The 22,508-nt window shown below is 44.3% G+C and overlaps 1 protein-coding gene across 6 annotated transcripts in view; it reads left to right on the top strand.

Annotated features, from left to right (window-relative positions):
* The first annotated feature begins 1,347 nt into the window (after positions 1–1,347).
* The window catches only part of SENP2 (SUMO specific peptidase 2), a 32,443-nt gene continuing 11,282 nt past the window's right edge, over positions 1,348–22,508 (top strand). The window contains exons 1-14 of one of the 6 annotated variants that reach the window (XM_090051820.1): positions 1,398–1,502; positions 3,150–3,447; positions 4,973–5,049; positions 7,953–8,008; positions 9,151–9,225; positions 9,822–9,955; positions 10,607–10,682; positions 11,713–11,776; positions 12,582–12,711; positions 14,762–14,865; positions 15,652–15,749; positions 18,441–18,498; positions 20,340–20,403; positions 21,299–21,448. In XM_090051820.1, coding sequence (XP_089907946.1) covers positions 4,982–5,049; positions 7,953–8,008; positions 9,151–9,225; positions 9,822–9,955; positions 10,607–10,682; positions 11,713–11,776; positions 12,582–12,711; positions 14,762–14,865; positions 15,652–15,749; positions 18,441–18,498; positions 20,340–20,403; positions 21,299–21,448 — 1,077 coding nt within the window. In that variant the 5' untranslated portion in view covers positions 1,398–1,502; positions 3,150–3,447; positions 4,973–4,981. Of the gene's footprint in view, positions 1,503–3,149; positions 3,448–4,972; positions 5,050–7,952; positions 8,009–9,150; positions 9,226–9,821; positions 9,956–10,606; positions 10,683–11,712; positions 11,777–12,581; positions 12,712–14,761; positions 14,866–15,651; positions 15,750–18,440; positions 18,499–20,339; positions 20,404–21,298; positions 21,449–22,508 lie in introns of all 6 variants that reach the window. The other 5 variants (XM_090051819.1, XM_090051818.1, XM_090051817.1 and 2 more) reach the window with 5 other exon arrangements.

Here is a 22,508-nt window from a genome sequence, read left to right as displayed (position 1 = left end):
GGGGGGAGATGGGCTCTTTAATTAGCGCAACTAAGAGGTGTGCTAATTAAAAGTGCCCAAAGTGTCACGTGTATCAGCATCCCTGTGCTGAAAAATGGCAGCGGGGTGCTTTGAACTAAAGCTCGTAGAACAAGTTTAAAGCGCCCCATTGCCATTTTTCAGTGCAGGGTCACAGATACACGTGGCAGTAGAGTCTGCTAAAGTGCAGTAATTACCATGGTCCAGCAGACTCGATTATTTGCATCTGCCCCAATGTGCTGTAATTAGAAATGAAGTTACAGCACGTCAGAGCAGCCTCCCTGCATGTGTATAGGAGCCCTCAAAACTTAGCAAGTACTATCAAAGGTAATCCTGGTTGTCAGCAACCCCTCTATTCAAAGACAATCTCCGCCAAGACTCATTGATGGGCCTTGAGGTGACTTAAAGAGTCCAATCCTCAATAATGTCAACTCTCATGAAAAAAATCATGAAACTCCTGATTTCCAAGTCAAATTAACTCTGACTTGTGATCTCCTGATAGACAGATCAAAGCTTGGGATATTTTTCTTTTGGCTCAGCTAGAGACTGCCAAGCTGGTAAATCTGTGAAGGGGAAGGGGTGGGGGAGGGCGGAAAGATGGAGGCCGCAACACTGAGGTGGGGAGTGGAACAGGGGCTGGGGTGAATGTGACTGCGGCCATGCCAAGTCATACAACAGAGGTGTGGGGGGCTGTCTGTGTGCGTCCCTCACTCCCAAGCCACAGCCCACCCCAGCCCTGCTGCTGCCCCTCACTCCTGACCAGGGCATGTAAGGACCGCCCCCCTCCCCAAGCTCCAACCCCCTCAGTCCCTCCCTCCCCCCGCTTCATGAATAACAACCCCCCACCCACACACTTCAAAAATAGCATCCCATGATTTACACTCCTAATCTCTTGATTTTTAAGAGTTTGTCTCATGACTTTTGACAGGGCGCCGTTGGTAACACTGAATCCTTGAGCCACGGATCTGTCTGCGGGTAACACGGCTCGCGCAGGCGTGCGCAGGTACCCAGCGCGGCAGAGACAGGGGAGTCCACAGCGGTGCGCAGAGGTGGGACCGGGGGGGAAGGAGCCCCAGCCAGACACTTCTTAAACCCCCGAAGTAGGTAAGTGCCCCCCTGGATGCTCAGAGGCACGGCCCCTGGGCCCGGGGGGCTGCCGTGAGTTGGCTCGCCCCGCGCTCCCTGTCACCACCCCCCGATCTAGCCTGCCTCTCTCGGCCCCGCCCCGCTCTGCCTCTCGGCCAATCGCAGCCCTACGCTTCGCGCAGGGGGCGGGGGACGGTGGGGGCGAAGCGTTGCTAAGCAGCGGGCCAGGGCCTAGCGTACTCGTGACGTCACGCGCGGGTCGCGGTTTAGTGACGCAGTTCCGCCTCCGGCGGCCGAAGGAGGCCTATGTACAAATGGCTGCTGCGAGCGCTGCGCGCCTTGTTCTTCGCCCGCCGTCCCGCCGCGCCGCCCAGCCCCAGGAAGCGGAGGCACCCCAGGTGGGTGCGAGGCGCGGGCCGGGGGAATGGCGGCCGGGCGGGCGCTTGGGAGCCGGTGCAGGTGCGGGGAGCGATGTACGTCGCTTGCTATGTTTTCCAGAAGAACGTTTCAAACCCAGCGGCGTTTCCCTGGCTGTTCCCCTGCTGCGCTCAGGATACCTGCTTCTTTCCCCCACTCGCTTCTCCGGCTACGACAGTGCTTGGATGCAGGGAAGCAGTTTGGTTGCAGATGCGAGCAGGGCCTTGCTAGTCTTTCTTTGTTGCCTGTGTTTTAAGTCGGTTTGGTTTTGTTTCTTTTGTCTTTTTTTTGTACGTTTTGTTTTTGTTTTTAAGTTTCCCCTTTTTTAACTGTGGGCTTTGAATGTCAGCTGCACACTTTCTGCCTCCCCCTAATCTCAGTATGACTGGGAGTTAGATACAGTAACCTTCTTCCTTAAAAGATCTGTTGTCCTATTCCCTGCACTCCTGCTCTCGAGGGCTGTGGAGGAAATCCTTTTACCATTATGTCCAGAAAACCACTTTTGTGCACAGGTTAACATGTCACTTCTGTATTTTGGATGAAGGAAGCATGAAATACCAATGATTGTTAGTAGAAAAATGTAACCTCTGCTAAAGGAGAATTGCACCAAGGGTTACCTTGAGGACTTGATTCGAGGGGGCTTAGTAAAGTTTGCTCTGTTGGCTCCAAGTTGGCCTCTACACCCCCATGTTAACACATCATTTCCTCTAGACTTTTTCAAGACCTGATTCTTTTTAGCTCTGAATATCTAATTGCTGAGGTTTCTGAAACATTATTGATTATCAGGAGAAGAAAACATTCAGCCTAAACATTTTTATTTCATGATTTAATTTGATTTAGTGTATTGGACTGCTCACTTTTTCGTTTGTGCAATCTTTTCAGTTATCTAAAAGATGTGGTCACATCTATCCTCTGCGGGGTCCTAGTCAATTTTTTCACTAGATATGTTTTAATCTTTCCTCAACCAGAGACCAGATGGGGATTGTCTGACAGGATTCCTTTTTGTATGAAGTCTGAAGTCTTTTGTATCACTTTGCCAGTGTGGATGCAGTTTTGTGTCAGTGTCACTGCCGCTTAGCACTGGATGCTACCTGCATCTGTATTAATGTAGTTAGTTCCCAAAGACTTGTTAGCTTGCTCTTCTCCAAGTGGAGCCTTGTTTTTAGTGTAAAGATCCTGGCATCAGTCTTGCTTTAGGGCGGTGCTGCTCTTGGTTCACAGAGTAGGGGAAAGTAACTGGGGTGCCGCTCAATCAGATTTCAACTTCTGAGCTCCAGCTGATGAGGAAGTCTGGGCTGAAGGGGAGGGGTTGCATCTTCTGTTTGTCTAGGCTTTTATGCTTCAGCTCCTACTGAAGTGTCCTTGTGAGACTCTTGTTCTGTACCACTTCTTTTGGTAAAAAAAAACAGCCTTTGCTAGAGAACCTCTTCTTGCATAACAGAAGTCACCATTCTCTGCTGTCAGACAGTACTGATTCTGCACCTGGACTTATGAGGAAGTGGAACTTTCTTCTCAACTTGAATGCTTCTGCCTTTCTTGACTAAACACATTTGAGAGAGCTGCTTGCTGTAATCAGAAGAAATTTTTTTGGAAAGAGTTAAAGCCTGAAGATTTTGTCTTTGTCCTAGATCAGGAGTTGTCAACCGGAGGGGTCCACTGCTGCCACCCACCACCCCATGCTGCTGCCGCTTCACATCTGGCTACCGGGGATACACTTATTTAAAAAGGCTGAAAACCCCTGTCCTAGATGACACCATTTGTATTGAGTTGGTGAGCAGGGCTGATGGTGTCCAGTCAGAGGGATGCTGTGGAAGAAAGCTGCTTTACACGTTTTCCTGAGTTCCACTTCTGACTGGTCCTAGTGGAAAAGTATCTTTCAGTATTGGTAGTTGAGATCTCCTGCTCCAACTGAGAGACAAAACCAGTGTAAGAGCTCACCATTATAGATTCTGTGTAAGAAAGCTTCCAACACGAAAAGACCTTGGCTTGTGGTATATGGACACTGTTCTCTATCACTAGTCCTGTACAAGGGGAATGGTTGGAACAGTTGTTTTTTCAGCTCTCTAGCACTGAATTACATGCATCTAGTAGGGCTTCATAGCTTCCTCTGAGCATTCACTTACTGTTGCAAACTGTAGTAGCAGATCAGCTAAGCAGGTGGTCAGAGATTGGCTCTATCCCTTGTAAAAGTTATGCTGCTTCTAACCTGGTCAGGGAATCGTGTTTCTGGAAAGGTTGTTGCACAGCAAAGGAAATTCCCAGGTAGTGACATGGCCTGACTGCACTGGGATGAGTGGAACTTGAATGGGAAGGTATTTGGCCATGTAGTGAGGCCCTGTCTTGTTGAGCACTGAGTTGCTTTAATCTGCGAACTTTAGATCAGTGCAGAAGGCTGAATTGATGCTCCCATATAAACCCAGTCTTCTTTTGGTTCTTCTAAAATTGATTATGGATTAATTTTGGGTGAAACTGAAGTAAATTCTTCTCAGTCCAGACTGTGCTTGCCTACAGACATTTGCCCTGGTCTGTCCAAATAAGTTTTAGACCCATGCCTAAATGAAACTGAGGTTAATTTCTTGTATGACTAGCTCAGTGCCTCAAGGGTGAGCTTCAAATTCCCCTTACAAGGGAAAATAACTTCTATCTTGCAGTGATACAGAAAAAATAACAAGGAGATAGGCATGCTGACAGCTGGCATGTACGTCTGTAATCCTTTTTTTTCTTCTGCTGGCGAACTTGAAAAACATTTCATTTTCTGAAATTCTTATCCAAAGAAGTCTTCAAACATTCACTAGTTGCCTCTGGCAAGGTTGCCTCTGGTCAAAGACAGATGTACTAGCATGGTGTGTGCCTTCTTCAGTCCAGCTGCACAGTTACTCTAAGGGAAAGACTGAAAAGAATTTGGGGCATGCTTTGAATGTTGGACACTGAGTGACTGGGATCCAAACAGTTGGTGCACCCCCTGATGGCCGTGCTCACTGCTTAGGCGATGGGCAGTGGGGGCAGGCGGGAATGTCGATGCCGCCCCCCCCCCGCAAGTGTTGGCCGATTGCTGCGCTCACTGCAGCTGCTTCTGGGAGTGCCTGGAGTGATCAGCTGGCGCTTGCTCCCAGAAGCAGTTGCAGCCACTCCCAGAAGTGGCTACAGCCAATGCAGCAATCAGCCACAGCCTCCTGGGAGTGCAGGATCACCTGTGGGGGGGGGACCCCCACCCCCTTTCTGGTTGCTGAGACTGGTTGCAGGGGGGACATTTGCTCTCCCTGATTAAGGCTTCACCAGTTGCCCATGGATCCAAAACCAGGTCAATTATTAAGACCTGGTGTAGAGCAAGACATTCCAGCAGGGGCAGGAATGAAAACATTTAGCCAGTAATTACACTAGACCCCTTGGAGTCAAGAATTCCACCTACTCAGTTAACAAATGAAAATTTGACTTTTTTTTTTCTTTACAGCTTTAAATTATGCCCCAATCAACTGTCCTCTACACTGGTTGGAAAAAGGGTATGAAAAGAACAGGGCCTGATCTTGCGTACGTATATGTCAGGGTGGTTCTGCTGCTATGTTGCATCTACTTTTGCAGTAATTAGAGAAATTTTAATTCTGCCTAAAATATGTGAAAAAAATGACCTGAGATGGGCACTGTCCTCTGGAACTGGGAAGAGGGGATGGAGGGGGATGTTTCCCTTCACCTGAAGTGTGTTTTTCAAATGATTGAGTTAGGAGTGCACATCTCCTTTTCAGTCATTTTAATAAATGATACATCTCCCTGGTCTTGCTTTTCTTTTCTTTTCCAACTTGGTGTTGAGCATTATATTGTCCTAATGAAAGTGTGTATGTATGTGTGTCTGCTCATCTTTTCTACTTTCAGGTTTTTGGTCTTGCTTCACATGGGCTTGGGAGTTTCTGACTTCTTTCTTTAGCCATCATGCCTAAGCTGCCGAAGGGGTGGAGCAGCTAGTTTTGCTTGGTGATCAAAGATTATTTTTAAAGTCTCATGAATAGACAGGTTGTTTATATTGACTGCAGAAACCCTAAATGCAAGAGAGGCAAGACTCCACAGAAGAGCTTATCTCAATGCTCTTATTAGTCAGCTATTTGAAAGTAGTAAATGATTAATCTTTTCTGTTGGATGCTCTTATCTGTTACTTTGTTGCCAGTTACCTGTGGTGGGAAACTGTTCCTGGAAAGCTCTTGGGGGAGGTGAGCTGACTCTAGACTGACTTGTTTGCTTGCCAGAATTGGACTGTTCAGACTCAAGGGCATTGGGACCCGTGTCCAGGTGCAGTTCTGTTTAAGCTTCCAGGCCATATAGAGGGTGCAGGAAGGAAGGGTACATTCAGGGGACTTCTTGTCTTCATCCATCCCTCCATCCCTCCCTCCCCACCTGTATTATGGCACAACATACCACTTCCCCCAAACCTACATTCTCATATACTCACAAACAGGAATTATGGGACAAAAATATACACAGGTGGCTCATAAAAAATGAAGTCATAGGTGTTGCATCTATGCTGGTAACTTCCTGATGGCTTCCATGTCAAGGATGGCTTAGTGATTAGGGAACCAGCCTGGAACTAGAAGCAGTCCTTGCCCCATCTCATGTTCCCTATGACTTTGATCAAGTTGCTTAGCTTCTTTGTGCCTCAGTTCTCCATCTCCCCTTGTGTAGGGAGTTGGCCTAGATGACCTCTTGAAGTCAATTCCAGCCCTGCTTTTCTATGATTCCAAGTATAAAATGGGACTTACAGCTCTTTTGAACCCCAAGGCCAGATTGTGATAAACACTGTGGATTGTTCATGCCATAACTAGTCTCTGACACATCACACTGCCCATCAGAGCTCCTGCAGTACAATGGGGTACTTAACTCGTCATGAGCTTCACAGAGGGGAAAGGAGGAGGATGCTACCGTACAAAAGAAGAGTTTTAATGTCTGGCTGTACCTCTTCTGACCCTCTTCTTCAGAAGTTCACTTGTCAAACAGGCCAAGGGCAGCCCCTGTCCAACTTATAAAAACAGGAGATCAGTTTGTCTTTACATGAAGATCAGAAGACTTTGCGCTTCCCAGCTGATGTCTGGGAGCTCCAGAGTTCCTGGTAACTTAAAAAGGTCTTGGAGTTCCCAGAGACCCAAGTACCTATTGTTGAGGATGCTGCTTCTTGGAGAAGCCTCTCCCTTGACAGCATGTTTGACTGTAATTTTACTGTGTGCCAGGGGCTGACTTCCAGCATGCCAAGCAGCTGGTACTGCACGAGACGAGAACAGAAGGCACTTGCAGTGTTTTGCACAGAATGGGTCTGAGGTCATGGCTTGTTCCAGGCCTGTGCTCTCATTCCCCTATCCCCTGCCCCAACAGCATGAAATAAGGTGGACTGGCAAAATGCTTGACTCTCTTGCCATGAACTGTGCCCACACCAGGAGCTCTTGCTGCACAGCTGTGCCAGCCACACTTACCCTCACAACTCCAATTGATACTGTTATAATCTAGCAAGGGCTTGCAGTGTGGACCTGACCTGAGTTGTGCTTAAATCTATTTTAAAAGAAAATCTGCTCACATCCTAGACAAGAGGAAATAAAAAACCTATGTTCTAGTTGCCAAAAGCTTCCAATGATCTTTTCTGTATTATTCCCATCCTGGTAATACTTCAGTGGTTCTCTAGAACCCAGAAGGAAGGTATTGGAATCATCTTGCAATGTAACCATTCGCCACACTTCATTGCTACTTTTAAAATTACTCCAGTGGTACAGGAGAAAATGGTTTTACTTTGCTTGGTGAGGAAATAATGCATCTGATTTTTGCTTGTTGCACCACCAGTTGAGGAGCTTCAAAAACCAAATGGGTTCATGAGCTTAACTTAAAGCCACTGCACTCAGATGTGCACACTTTCATCTTATGTCCTCAATAATATTCTTATTTCTTCTTGCTCCCTGTGGACAAACATCTGAGTTTAGTCATAAGTACAGCAAGGCTGACTAAACCCCCTTCTGATTCTGATGGGGGTTAACTTTGCTTAGCTGCATGGCTAGTACCAAGTAAGCATTCTGTGCAGTCATGTTGGCTAAATGTAAATCTCTGCTTATTTTGGTCAGTCACTGAATGCATGTGGGATGGGTGGCATGAGACCCTGGAATGCATTGAGGATAGTTGGTGAAGAGTGCATTTTTTGGGCTGCACAAGTTAAGGTCCCATATTGTCTGTGTTCACACAGTGCTCAAGGTGACAATGGCTTCAGCCTTATCAGGCTTCTAATATTCCTCTATAATCACTTGGTTTTTAATGGTGCCTATAAGGAAATACTTTGTGGGCAGGTAAAATAAACAGGTTTGTATGTATGGGATTATATAGTATGTTTTGGGCTTTTAAGTGAAAAGGACTCGCTCTTAAAAAAGAACATCAGTTGCTGTAAATAACTGTTTCTTCTCTCTTTCTCTCAGCATTCATTCAGCTGTGGAAGACCCTGACCAGATACAATCAAAAAGGCAAAGATTAGGTATTGCATATTATTTTGTTACATTGTGCAGTGTGCCCTTAAACAATATGCTTGTTGCTTGTGTATGTGTGAGAGGATGGTCAGGTGTTCAAAAGCAATTGAATTTCCATTTATTTATTTATTTTCCAAACATTTCTGTTCCTCTGCCTCCTCTTTAACCCTCTAACTACCTGGTTGCATGGCTGAAAGTGGGTGGTGTTAGAGGCTGATGGAGCAGAGCCATCTGTGAAATGGGTGATGTGTGGTGTCCTGCAATACATTTACTGGCAGTGGGAGGGATGTCTGACCTGTTCCTACAATGTGGGCTGCTCCTGGTGGACTTGTGTCCTTCCATATGTAAAATGCTGGAAGAGGGGTGAGGTGCAGAGCAGGGAACCAAAGTTATTCTGGAGTGTGTTTCACCCTGAATCACATGCATCATGCTGCCTGTGTTCATATTCTCTCCTGCTGTTCAAAATGCACCCTGTAGATTGCAGCATGGGGAAAGAATATAGAGTCTAGGGTGCTTTTTCTGAGTCTGGAGTATATGGTAAGATGTTTCTGAATTGTTAAAGGTAAAAGAATGGGTAGGTGCAGGGAATGCAGACCAGTGGTGTATATGGGAAAAGTTCTGAGCTGGAAGTGGGAAAGACTAGTCTGAGTTCTGAGAGAATGTCATATTCTGGGGGGAAGGGAGAAGAGGTGGTAGAATAGAACTAGGTAGGAGTGGGCAGCAGCTGAGACTGGGAGGAAATAGTGAAATGGTCAAACCTCTTTATCCCGTGCCTTCCAACTGCATTCCCACATTTATTACTCTTTCAGAGACTTGGACTCAGACTAACAGCTGTAGCTGCAGTATCCTTTACCTTTAAGCATCAGCCGGAGAGATGGTTTTAACTTGGAATGTTTGGCATGAGTTGTGAGGGTCTGAGTTGGTCAGCCATTTCTTAACTGAAAAAGGGCAGAGGTAAATCTGGTGTTCTTTTAGATAAAGGGCAACTCTACAGCCTGAGTATGAAGGGGAAGCATAAAACTGGTCTTAGGAAGCTGTTACAAGGAACATGACTTTTCTGCTGGAGAATAGTGGTAGCAGAATCATTTGTGCACTTTGATGGCATGTGGCAACTGAAAATACTCAACTTGGTATGTTTCCCTCATTCTAGCACCACCACCCCTCATTGGGAAGAGTATACAAGTCTCAGTAAATAGAGCAAATTGGCTTCTAGCAACACTCTTTAGTATGTATCAACTCATTTATTTCAGTGTTGTACCCAAATGCTGATATCTATAGAACTTGGTGTTTTGCTTGAAACTATGGGCCAAAAGGCCTTCTAGTGGTAGTGAGGGATGCTTTCTGGCAGGGTATGCCTCTTTGCTTTTTGGCTTTAATTTGAAGATGAATTTTGCATTCTTTGGACAGTTAAGGGGGTAGCTTGTTTTTAAGAAAATCTATAATAAATCCCCCAAATCTCTTGACAGCTAGAGCTGGTTGGGAAACCATTTCAGTTCTACAAGAGAGTTCATGTTTTTGTGTGACTGCATCACTGGTTTCTTACAGAGCAAGTATGCTCACAGGGTTCCCAATGAAGTATGTTCCCTGATCCTTGGGAGGGAGGGAGGAAGGGCCTGGAGCTGAGCTCCAATTGATTGCCCTGGTGTCAGAGAAGCATTCCACTTGAAAAATCATTATTAGCAATTGTGGTGGCAGCAATGTGTGTAACATACAGAAAACTCTTACCTATTCTGATATTATGTGGGACTTAGCAGTGACTTCCATGTACACATAAGCTGCAAAACGCCTTTTTATTTCTGATGGCTTGTTCTGCTTTTCTAGATTACTTTGTCTGTAAACTGGCACAGACTGTTGAAGGAGTTGCTGGTCTAATCAAGCTTCCGTGTCAGCTGACCAGTAGGTATCGGAAGACTTCAGTTGTTAATGGATCTCCCCATGTGGTGTCTATTGATGAGGTGAGTGGGGATTCTTGGCACAACATTTTTTGCTTGTTTTGTCATTTGTAGAACATGTAAAGACAGATAAGGGGACCAGCAGCTACTTGGAGTTCAGCCTAATCCCAAGTGTTTCCTTTCCTGTTCTGTGGGCCTGAACCTGGCCCCAGTGTGGTTCCTCCATTGGAGTATTTGTAATTGACGTTGAATACTTGTTCTGCTGCTCCTTGGTGAGGTAGAGTATTTCAGACTCCCCCCAGACAATATTTTTGTCCTATAGATTATGCTTAAGGAATCCATGCCTTTCCTTTCTTGCTGACTAATTTTGAACCTCTTCCTTGGACCAGAAACCCTTATTCAAGACAACTAGGAGCAGCTGGAGATGGGGAGGGAGTCAGTGGGACTTGTGCTTTTCCCTTTGGTGCCTGTGAAGAACCAGCCCTGTATTCTGCATATGAAGTCTCGACACTGGTGGATGCCATTGACTGTATGTGGATTGTGCAAAAACAAGCTTGCAAAGCACACCTGGGAAGACCTGCTTGTAATCCTAACCAGTCAATTTAGAGTTAACCTATGATAGTCATCCAGCAACCTTTGGTGAGGCAGGCTGAAACATATTTGCTTTGATCACATCCAGGTTTATTTTCAAGTTTTTTCCTTCTTATTGTTAAGACTCTTTCAGAAACTTCTGATCCTCCAAAAGATAGACTGACAAGGTCTACGTCTGGAATAGAAATGCTACAACTAGGTAAGACTGACATAAAGCCATTATTCTCTTCCTGTTTGACTCCTCTTTGCCAGAACTCATCCACAGTGGTGCGGTGTAATGCTTATTTATGAGGCTTTGAGACCTTTTTAACTTCCAAATGGACATAGCCTATGTGACTGTACAACCCAGGAAGGACAGTCCAGATACTATTCTGCCTAGCTGCAGTCTTTGAAACCAGTCAGTGCTAGACATGGGAGAGGTCCCCCTCCTCACTGTCATGTTACAATTTAATCTTAAGATGATGATGCACTACATGTGTAGGGAGATTGGCAGATTCCCAGGGCTTGAGCAGAGAAATAGGACAGCATTTGGTGTTGAAATCCATATTGGGTGCTGTATGTAGCAACTGGCCCTTGGCTTCCCCTCCTGCTTGCCTCCATAGCTGTCCCAGTATTAAGTATGAGATGGAGCCTGTGCATTATTTCTGATTCTCTGCACTTAGTCAAAAAACAGGAGTGTTCAACTCATTGAAGTTGGTAGGCCTCAAATGGTTAAATCATGGTGGCAGCAGCATTAACTCCTTTGCTGCTAGTGCCAGCGGTGACCCCAACAGCCATGGCAAGAAGCCCTGGGGTCTGGGGATGGATCCAGACCACGGCTTCTCATGAGCTGCTGTGTTGGTGTATGTGGTGAAGGGTTTAATGCCACCACTCCTGTGACTTAACTATTTTCGGCTGCATGCTGCCATTTTGACAGCTCTAGTTTAAGATAATCCAGGTAAGTAGTCTTAAACACTCACTTTTGGGTAGTGAACTTTTGAAACAGAAAGGAATAATCTAACAAAGAAGTTTCTTCATAGCCCAGTGACTTTCTCATCTTTCCTTTTGAAATGGGAAGATTAATGCTGTAGATATTATGCTATGATGCAGTGTAAAATGGGTTTACATATTGGTTTAATTAACCAAGAAAATTGAAAATGGATTCTTCAGGAAGCTCTGCTTCATGCAAACTCTTAAAGTGCTGCTGTCCCCCTTTCACAATTACTAATAGCTGCACCCTTCTTTCCTAGAAAAGAAAATACCTCACGGAAAGGAGAGAGTAGCTGCTACTTGTCATGCTGTGCATTGCTTGAGGTAAAATCCTTCATCTTTCCTTATATAATCCCTTTTTCTTTTGCAAGGATTCTCTTCATCTTGGTGTAGTATTTTTTTTTTCCACATTTTCTAAGTTGTGTTCATGTCCTTTCTAGAAGTGCTTGGAGACCTTTTAGCAATGAGCTCTTCACTGAACTTAATTGCTACAGATATGCCTCCTCTCTTTTTTCCTTTTCTCCTGCCAGTACCTGATGCTTTCAGTCTTTTAAACTGCAGTTTTTGCAGGCAGTCCTAGTAGGATTACATTGCTTGCCTTTCTGAGCAAGCTTGGGTGACAACAACGTAAAATCAGTTTGCATTCTGGTGGCATGGAAAAAAAACAAACCTTAACCCTTCTGCAGTGAGGGGGATGCTCCTTGTGCCGAAAGGTCCTAGGGAGGGTGGGGCAGAACCTGAGGAAGAGCAGGAACAAGCAGAGCAAAGAGGAAGAATGGGGCACCTTGAGAGGTCCTGAGAGGGAATGTCAGGGATCTTGAGGAGTGAGGTTTGAAGACTTTGGGGGCTATCGTAGGTAGAAGTTCCTGGCTGTGGGCCAGAGAGGCTTTGGAGGAACAAGTATAGAGAGCTGTCTGTAGTGTTGGCATGCTTGCCTGGAGGGTTTTTGGAACAAAAATGATTTGGTGTACGTGTGAGAGGCTTTCATCTAACTGAAAATTATTTGCGTAATTCTGTAGTGCAGATCTCTGTCCTAAATGATGTGTGCCTTCTAAAAGAGTCTGAGATGCAACTTGAATCAAGATGATGCAGGTTCTGTTGTTAAGTTCTTACTCTTTCCTCTTGCCAGAGACATCTGCAACACAACAAGGAGTAGTGGACTAGTTAGAAAGGAGTGGCCAAGCCGGGAGTACAGCATGTCGGAAGCCACCGCTTCAGAAGCGAGCAGGATGAGACAGCCTTGCTTTGCTGTTGAAGAGGCAAGCACTCAAAAGACAACTTTGGAAATCTGATTGCTTCGTCTCTATTGTATCTCCCTGAGTGTGTCTGGCAAGACTCTACATATTGGGGGTGTAATATGTGGTACTGAGTACAATGGAAAGGGTTAGTGAAGTGGAGTCAGAATCCTGAAAATGAGTGTGGTGTTAGACCCTTGACCAGGGTGAAGATTCTTCTCACAAGTTGGAGTAAAGCATGTGACAACTGCCTCATTTTAAAGTGATAGTCTTCCCCTTCCTCTGCTCATGGATGGACCCCTGCCACTTCATATGGCCCCTCCCCTACAGTTTATCCCAGCCAGCAAATGCAACTGGAGCTGTTGTGGTTTTATATTTGCTTGTTGCTTTGGAGCTAATCTGCACAGCTGCTTGTTTAGTGTCCCTAACCTGCCTGCTATTCCCATGCACAAGCCTGTCCTGGGGCTAGTCCTTGAGAATAATTATTTTTTTTAAAAGTAGAGGCATCAAAATCATTTTGGCCTGTATGTTACTGGAGGTGGAGGGGCGTGGGCCATGGACTCTCCCTCTTTCCCCCTACCTCTTTGTCCTTCCTTCCAACCCGTTCTGGATCCACTGCACATGGTGCTCATTCTTGCAGAGTCCATACTGCTTCCCAGACCAGCTGTGGGCAGTGTAGGTCCTGGATCAACTGGGGCTTGCTGCACAGGTCCCATAGTGGCTGGAATGGGTGCCATGTGCCGCATACCTCCTGGGCCCTTTCTCATTTGCCTGGTTCAGGTGCAGTATGTGGGTCAACTTGGACCCGAGGGCAACTCCAGGGGCTGAATAATGGGGCTCCGAGGGCCAGACGTGGCCCCTAGGCTGTATCTTTGATACCCCTGAGTTAAAGCATAGGTGCTGCTCTAACCTCATCTGATAATTCACCCATTTATGAAGTGAAGGTGCAGGCTAACCCACTTAAGTGTTTGCAATCCTCTGCAGTCCCTGTAACAGTTTGATGTTGTTGGAGTTCCCCAGTCAAATTCCCCAAAGTGCCATCATCCCCTTCCTTCACAGGGCAAACAGAGTAGGAACAGTGCAATGCTCCAGGGAAGTTCTGGTACTCCTCAAGAAAACAATCTACCATTTAATACCATCTAGTGTTAGATATAGGTTGAGTCTGTGGCCTCATCTACACACACTTTTTACTGTGGAGTTTTCTAATGGGTTGTAGAGTAAATGTCACTATTTACATGCGAGACCGTATTAGGCTGCAGTAAACTAATTTGTGCTGGCATAAGATAGTATTGTCCGGGACACTACCATCTTATACCAGGGTAACTTAATGTGATTAAACACATGCAGACCCTGACCGTTGGTATAAATTGTGCCCAGTCAGCCCATGCAGCCATGAGTCAGACTCTTGTCTGCCACCTAGCAGCTGCCAGCCCAGGCCTAGTCTGCCTGGGCTCAAATTGCTGTCCTAGGCACATGTATGGACGCTGTGCCCAGGAGTAGTTTACTCTGGTTCAAACTGCTCTGTAGTTCATTATTTCACATTAATTGTATGTGTGGAGACAGCTGCTGTAACAGGAGGTCCCCAGTAGTGAATGGCATCTTTGAAGAGAGGAGTTTCTGGGTTTGTACCAACCCAGACCATTGTTCTGATGAAAAACATCTAAAGTAATTATAAAATCATCATTAATGATGCTCAGAATGGTGGACTAGTAAATGATGAGGACAGATCAGTTGTGCAGGGTATTTGGATTGCGTGGTAACCCGGGCACTTACAAGCCCTTGCCAAGTACAAAGATTTACAACTAGGAATGAAGACTGTAGGTGTTGGCAGCTGAATGGGAATAGTTAACCTGGAAAGGAACAATTCTGAAAAGGTTCTAGAGGTTGTCGGCCAGCAGGACCAACAAGTCAACATGAGTCGGCCAGAGCACTGTTCTGGCTTAAGGAGACCTGTACCTAACATTACCTGCATTTTTAGCAATGTGTATGTTTCATATGTTTGATTTGCTTTTAACATATTTGCTACTTGTTCTTGGCTGTAGTTTTTAACCTAGCTTTGTTTTCATTTCCTTAGGGAGTCCAAAGACAGGAGAAAGAAAAATACAAGCTCCTGTTGGAATCTGTGAGGGAAAAATATCCTAGAAACAAGTCTACTCCTGCAGCTGGAAATTACTACAAGTAATTACTGATCACTATTATTACCAGTAAAATAGCTGGGAAAATATTAGATTCGTCTGTTGGGAGAGGCAAAGGGAAAGCAATCTCTTTACAGGGAACCTTGTAGCTGCTTCGGTGAAACAACGTATCAATGTTGTTCAGAGTCCTGTTAACTGGACATTGTCAGAGGACTTCAACACTGAGCCTGCTTCTGAATCTGCTGCAGTGTATGCAGTTATCCTAGTGGAACTGCTCTGTGGCATTACAGAGGCTTAAATAACTGAGCAAGGGACACTTGGCAGAGGTGTACAAAGTATGAGTTTTGGGAGTTTTTCTATTCTCAGTTTCTTTTCTGCTCCTCTGTTGCATCTGTTAGGGTAACGATTACCCTTTGATTCAATCCTCTAAACCTCCTACAGAAACAGTAAAATCTAAAATCAAAACCAAGGTGTGGGTTTCATCCAGACTAGGCAGTTGACCAGATTTGCAGCCCAGCTTGGGGTGGAAATGAGCAGTGTTTTGGAGCGTTTCCAACTGCAGCTGTTGCTTCCATGATCTTTTTTCTTTTCTGGGTTAAACGGTTGTTGGTGCTGGGGAGTCCCCAGTAATGGATCAGTAGCCTAATCCTGGTGGACCAACTTCTGTTGCTGGTGCTGTGGTCACGCTTAATGTTCTGGACCCCAGGGCTTTGTGGGAAGGGATTCCAGCTTGCTTAAACAATGTGCGTGTCCTAGCATGTGTAGGGGTTCCTTCAGAGGAAGTTCTTGACAGCCTTTTCTCCTTTTTCTGATTCTTGCTGTTCAAAAGTATTCAAACCTACTGCAGGGAACCACTAAGGGCTGGTGGCCGTGTGGAAGAACACTATCGTGGAGTAAGAGTGCCTCCATTTGTGACGCTAAGGACTGGTAAGTCTATATGTATTCTGGAAGTAGTTCTGTATTATTATACACAGACAATCAAGGGGTGCTTTTTTTCTCTGAACTTAATCCTAAAGCCATGGGATATTTATAGGATATTGACAGGCATTGGAATTGGTGAGTGAGTGACATACCACAGAACAGCTTGATGTGCAGTAACCATCTGTCTGCCTATTCTCACCTCGTGGGCAAGTAACAAGTTAAACTAAGGCAGCTTAGCGCTGTTTCATTTGGGGCAAACTGCCTTGTTTTAGCTTTCACTGTAAGAGGCAGCTGGACTGTTTCTTCCTGTCAATTGCTCTGTGGTAGGTTTCTGCATGCTGTTGCCTCTCTGCAGCTTCGTTTGTCCAAACCCCTAGTCTGTGCTAGAAGAGGTTTGCTGGTTTTACCATACTGGTAAATCTTCCAGTTTTTGTACGTGTACCTTAAACTACACCAGCTACAGAGCATACAGTGGTGTAAGTCAGTGCCTGAATAAAATAAATAGTCTTCTACAGCAGCTATCTACCTATGGGTTTATGCTGGAGTAAAAGCATTTAAATCCTATCCGTAATGAACATTTACATGCCAGCAACAGTAAAATCTAGATCTGGCTGAAGTCAGTGGAATGCCAAGTTTGTGAGGGTCCAGACAAAGCAAAGGTTCAGCTTGTATCATAGAATAGTAGGGTTGGCAGGGATCTTAGGCAGTCTAGTCTAACCTCCTGCTCAAGTACTAAATATAAGCATTTTTTCATGATGATTTTAAGTTTGTTAACTTGTTAAGATGTGCATTATGCCTGTAAAGCTTTACTACATTTGAGATTTACTTTTTTTCCCCACCTCTAAGAACAGTTTATATGCATCTGTCATGTATTAACTAAACTCATACTTGCCTCTGTGGAAGTTACACTGATACTTCCCTGAAGGTGACTTTTAAACACAGCTGTTAAATTCCCCGCCCCCCCCCCGGAAAAAAAACAAAAAAAAACAACTTGCTTTTAGAACATGGCATGCAAACATAGGAGGAATTTTCGAAGTTCTGATCTGTATCAACTGAGTATGAAGAGCTCTGACTGTTAAAATGCATTTAGAAAATTAATGACATACTAATGAGAGCATTTATAACATACTAAAGTTTTCTTTTAAAGAATGAACTCATAAGAAAATAAGGATATGTTGCTGTTCATACAAACTATTTTGGATTACGCATTTCCCAAACAAACAGGGGGAAAAATGAAAAAAAGTGTTCTTACATAGTTTTCCCATACGGTTCTGTTACTATGTTCAGATTAGGAAATGTAATGGAGGATGAGGGCAGAAAACATTTATTTTGTATTGGGAAGGTATACCCTGGAAGTGGCTTGCTACAATATGCACAAGATCAGATGGTGAGAACCGAGAAAAGAGAATTTAACTTTTGAGTAGGGGTGGAGGAAATAAATAGTTTCTACACTGAAGTCAAGAAAATAATACTTGTGTAATGGAGTTTATTTCTACCACTGAACCTGTTTGATACCAGCTTTAAACCCTTTGGATACACCAAGTCAAAGTAATGCCCAAACATGGGCCTTATATATTGTAGACTTTAAAAGTCTTGCTATATATCCTATTTATGGATGCTTCATGATGTGAGAATTGTCAAAAACAAATTTTTGTGGGCAATATCTTTTTTAAATTGGACCAGCTATATGGCTGGCATAGTCTTTGGCAAATTTTCAAATTAAATGCAAAAGTCCTCGCCTCATTTCCTGGACCATTATAGCACTAAGATTCCACTAACAAAACAATTAATTGCACTGTTTTTGGATAATGGGAAATTGACCTTTGTTTCTGTTAAGCTATTTTCCTACTTATTTGCCCGTGGCAGGTTGAAAACCTGGGGCTCCAGTAGATGTGCAGGGAGCTAGCTCTGATGCACTGGAAATCTAGCATGTCAGAGCAGACTGTATTGATCAAATCTGCTGGAGCATGGAAATTTAATGCACTCCAGCAGACACTAACATCATGTGTATCAGCATCCCCTGCACTGAAAAATGGTGGCAGGGCACTTTGAACTAAAACTTGTTCAATGAACTTTAGTTCAGAGTGCCCCCACTGGCATTTTTCAGCGCAGGGGATGCTGATTTGCGTGATGCTCGGGTGCTTTTAATTAGCATGGCTCGCTAATTAAAGTGCCCCCTCCCCCCCCGAGCATGTGGTGTTTTTTTTGTTTTTTTTAAATGCCCCTGGTGTCGAACTTAAGACACTTATTGTGGGAGGTTGAGCCAATGAAAACTTATTTTGATATGAGGATAGTCTTTCATTTGTAGCTCTCCAACTGCATGTAATCCAAGATTTTCCCAGTCATGCTTTCTAGTGGTGGTGGTAAAGTCAGTTGTGATGGGTGCCCTTCCTTTCACTCCTGGTGGAGACTGTCATGAAAATGTCTTATTTTTGAAAATGGTTAAGAACATGTGATGGAAGACCCTCGCAACACAAGGATGCATAGGATCATTCAATATCTTGACCTTACAGTGAGACTATCTAAACATGCCCTGGAGCAAGAGCTGTCAAAGTTACCCTGGCAGCAACATTTGGTCAGAGTGGCATCTAATTCCTGTGTAAGCATTTGGCTCAGATTGAACTTGTGAACTAACTGGTACTAACTTGGAAATTGATTTTTGTTTTTCTGTTTGCACTTTCTTGTCCTTCCATCCAGGTAGCAGAGATACTGAAACTTGGAGCCCGCTCTGGTCTCGAAGAAATGATGTGATCAGGTACAAAACCTTGTGCATGTTGACTGTAGGTGAATGGTTCCTAAAATCCTTCCAGAAAGAAGAAATCTTTAATGGTTAGAGCAGTTGAGGGCCAACGTTCTTGGCAGAAGTGCCTTGAATTAGGTCTGCACCCTTCCAGAGTACCACTCAGATCCTTTTCCCCTGCCTGATCTGCTGTTCTGCCTTTTGATTCTTTGTAGTCCCTGCACAGTTCACTGCTTTGCTTTCTGATTCCTGCCTTTTGTCCGTTCCCTCTGACCTTATGCTTATCGTACACAAATGGCCTTACCATGCTTGTGGCATCCTTGCCAGAGGATAGCCACCCCTGCAGTGGAGAATGCACCTGAGGGTGTGGATGTGACCTCTTGGAGTGGTTTCAGAAGGGCAGGAGTTGCTGCCTTCTTGTGTGTGAAGGAGGATACGGATGTAGCAAAACTGTCCCAAGTTTAATTCTGGATGAAGCAAGAGTTACAGTTGTTGCCTTTGTGTGCTCTTACCCTAGTATTACACTTGAATTAAGCTTCTACAATTCTACAAGGTAGAATAGTATTTTGTCCCCTCCCTTCAAAAGCTTCTCCAAGCTGGATGTTCTGATCTCAGGCTAGTTGTAGTTATAGATGTTGTAGAAGGCAGCCTGGCTTTCTAGACCACATGGCAAATCACGGCTTTTAGCTTTGGGAAAGGGAAGAATGAGACATTTCTATGTGCACAGGGGTTAGTGAATGGAAGGAAGGTTTAACCTTGCTATTTATGTTCTCTGCAGCATTTACTATGACACTGACAGTCCATTGGTTGGTCCTTTGCTACAGCAGACTGTGAAGTAGCTAGCCTGTGGGACACAAACTAGTTTTTGGACTGTTTGTACAACTAAGTCCCTATAGTTATCAGAATATTTTAATGTTAGGTTAAGTCTTCAGTTGTGCAGCTGTTCCTAATTCGATTTAGAAAGTTGAAATGCATTTTTCCCTTCCTTGAAGAAAAAGTAATCAATTGGGTCATCTAGAAGTGCAGCTAGTTGGTAAATCTTCTGAGACATCTATGCATACCCATGCTAGATTGAATCTGCATTATTTGTAATGAGTTTGGGATCCCATGTCAGACTGGAGAAAGGTTGATTTTGATTACAAGGTGTGTGTTTTTGAATATGTTTCTCTTTGGCTTGTATATGCTGACAACTTCAGCTTCTGCAAGTGGGTAACTCCTTGCCCTGTTAAGAATATCAAGGGCAAGTCTTTCCTAACTACCCAAAAGAAGGCAAGTAAAAATCTTCTAGCAACCCACTATTTCCCCCCTTTTGTGTTTTCAGTCTTGGGTTGACATAGTGAAGCTGTTGGGATTTGGAACCTTTAGGTACATTTGTGGTTTGCATAGGGGAATTTTTTTATTTATATAGGACAATCAAAACTAGTCCTGTGTTATGTTCTAATACTGCCTCTTGCAATACTTAACTCAGTAGATCTCAAAGTGCTGGGTAAAGGAGGGTGGTTTTGTTATCCCTCCTTGAGACAGGGAGTTGTACAGTCTACCAGATCATGTGACCTTCAACTTTTTAAGATTAGTCATAAGGTCAAGCTGTATGTTCTTATGCCTAGTGTTGTAGACACAGCAGTAGTACCTCATTTTTGTAAATGGAAGGAAAGTTGAAACCACTTATCTTTTCTTTCCATCTTCCCTATTGACATCAGCAGAGTATCGGGGCTTTAAGATGGACAACTCTTAACTTTTGCATTTCCTGCAGTTTTACTGAGGTACTAGCCGTGTTGGTCCCCACCATAGCAGCTCCCTCTCAAACCTCTGGCTGCAAACTATCGAGTTTGAAACATGACCCATTTCTGTCCCAGATATCGGACCCCCCCCAGAAACCCTCAAGAACCTGGAACAACAATTGGACAAACAAACAGAGGGGTAAGTTTGGATTTCCACCCCCACCCTTTGGTGAATTTGTATCTTGTAATTAGGATTGAAAACAGTTTATATCTTGCTCTTCCTGACTGGAACAGCCATGCTTGTACCTGTGGTATGTGGCCTTTGTAGGAGTGTGGTTGCTTGAATAGCATTTATAGAAAGAGGAACACCCTTACAAATCTAAGCTTCCTAGTAGGGTCATATGACCTACTTTCTGTTCTGTTCTTCTCAGAAGCTAATTGGTTATAACTTTTAAAATGTGCAGTTCTGTGGAACTTGCATCACAACCCTGTAATAGGCCAGTGGTACAACAGGCCATTTTTCAAACACCTGGGAGGGGGCAGTCCTCACTCTTACTTTTCTCTGGTCAAGCTTGAGTCCTGAGTGAAGCATCCAGTTCAGAAATTGGAGGAGCTGTTTTCTAATTACTAGGATTCTTTCCAAATTGCAGCATTTCTAACTTGCTTTAATTTTGTAAATCATTCTATTTGAGGAGCCTGGATGATGATATTTACAGTTGTTGGTGTAAAAAAAAAAAAAAAAAAAATTGTAATTGCTACCTGTGTGTAAAATCTGAAAGAAATTTTCAGATGATCCAAGTAGCTTTTGGCAAACATGCTAACTAAAACCCAAGCACAATAAAGTTTTGATACAAAGGTATATTCTATATATTAATACCAATTATCAATGCTAAAAATTTCAATCTATTAGAAGTGCATGCAATCCTAAGAATATTTTATTTTGCTCCACAGGGGAGGTCAATGACATGTTCAACTCTGCAGGAGGGTAGAATTTGCTCATGGGAGTAACTGCAGAAAACTTTGTTCTGTATATGAACAGGCTTGGCAATGACACTAACAAAATACATGTTACTAAGGTTCCTTCCTTCCAACAGAGACGTGCTGAGACTGACCTTTCAGAGGAGGTGTCAGTTCGGTTATGCCTGGGTTCTGCCTCATCCAGTAGGCCCTCTACACTTGGAGTAAAAGAACAGAAACGTCTAAGCTCGGAAAAGATTGTAGAATGCCTTCCACAGCTCACAGAGGTACTGGATCCTTTTACTTTTCCTTTCTGAACCAGAAAATCCTGAAAGCAATGGAATCATTCAGCCTTTTCTATGGTTAGTCTTGTGTTTCTTTTGAAGTCTGTCCAGTTAAGAGCTCGTATTTGTCCATCTACCAAGGATGAGTAAACTTTCAGGTGCATAGGATGTGGTAGTTTATAGGTTCATAGATGCTAGGGTCACAAGGGACCTCAGCAGATCAGAGAGTACAACCCCCTTCCTGGGCAGGAAAGAGTGCTGGGGTCAGGTGCCTATCCAGCCTTCTCTTAAAGACCTCCAAAGTGGGGGAGAGCACCACCTCCCTTTGGAAGCCCATTCCAAATTTTGGCCACCCTTACTGTGAAGAAGTTTCTCCTGACGTCTAGCCTAAATCTGCTCTCTGTCAGTTTGTGACCATTGTTCTGTGCAATCCCAAGAGGCGCCCTGGTGAACAGAGCATCTCTGATTCCTTGCTGTGTCCCCCTAATGAATTTGTAGGTGGCTACAAGATCACCTCTGAGCCTTCTCTTGTGAAGGCTGAAGAGGTCCAGGTCCCTTAGTCTCTCCTCATAGGGCTTGGCCTGTAAACCCTTAACCATATGAGTGGCCCTCCTCTGGACCTTGCTGAGGTTATCCACATCCTACTTAAAGTATGGCGCAGTACTCCAATTGTGGTCTAACCAGTGTTGCATAGAGGGGAAGTATCACCTCTTTGGATCTATTTGTCATGCATCTGCTGCTGCATTATAAAGTGTGATTAGCTTTGCTGATGATTTTGTTACACTGACGACTCATGTTCATCTTAGAGTCCACTGTGACTTCGAGATCCCTTTCTGCTTCTGTGCTGCTGAAAGGGTCATTCCCCAGCCAGTAGGTGTGCTGGATATTTTTATGTCCTCGATGCAGCACTCTGCATCTGTCCTTGTTGTACTGTATCCTATTGTGTTCTGCCCACTTTTCCAACCTGTCCAGGTCCATCTGTAATTGTTCCCTACCCTTTGGAGTGTGCACTTCATCCCACAATTTAGTATCGTCCACAAACTTGGACAGAGTACACTTCTAA

Source organism: Crocodylus siamensis, chromosome 6, assembly GCF_052110815.1.
Source record: "Crocodylus siamensis isolate JL-2025a chromosome 6, ASM5211081v1, whole genome shotgun sequence".
Taxonomy (NCBI): Eukaryota; Metazoa; Chordata; order Crocodylia; family Crocodylidae; genus Crocodylus; species Crocodylus siamensis.
The sequence above is the reverse complement of the archived record's forward strand: the minus strand, read 5'-3'. Positions and strand labels throughout refer to the sequence as shown.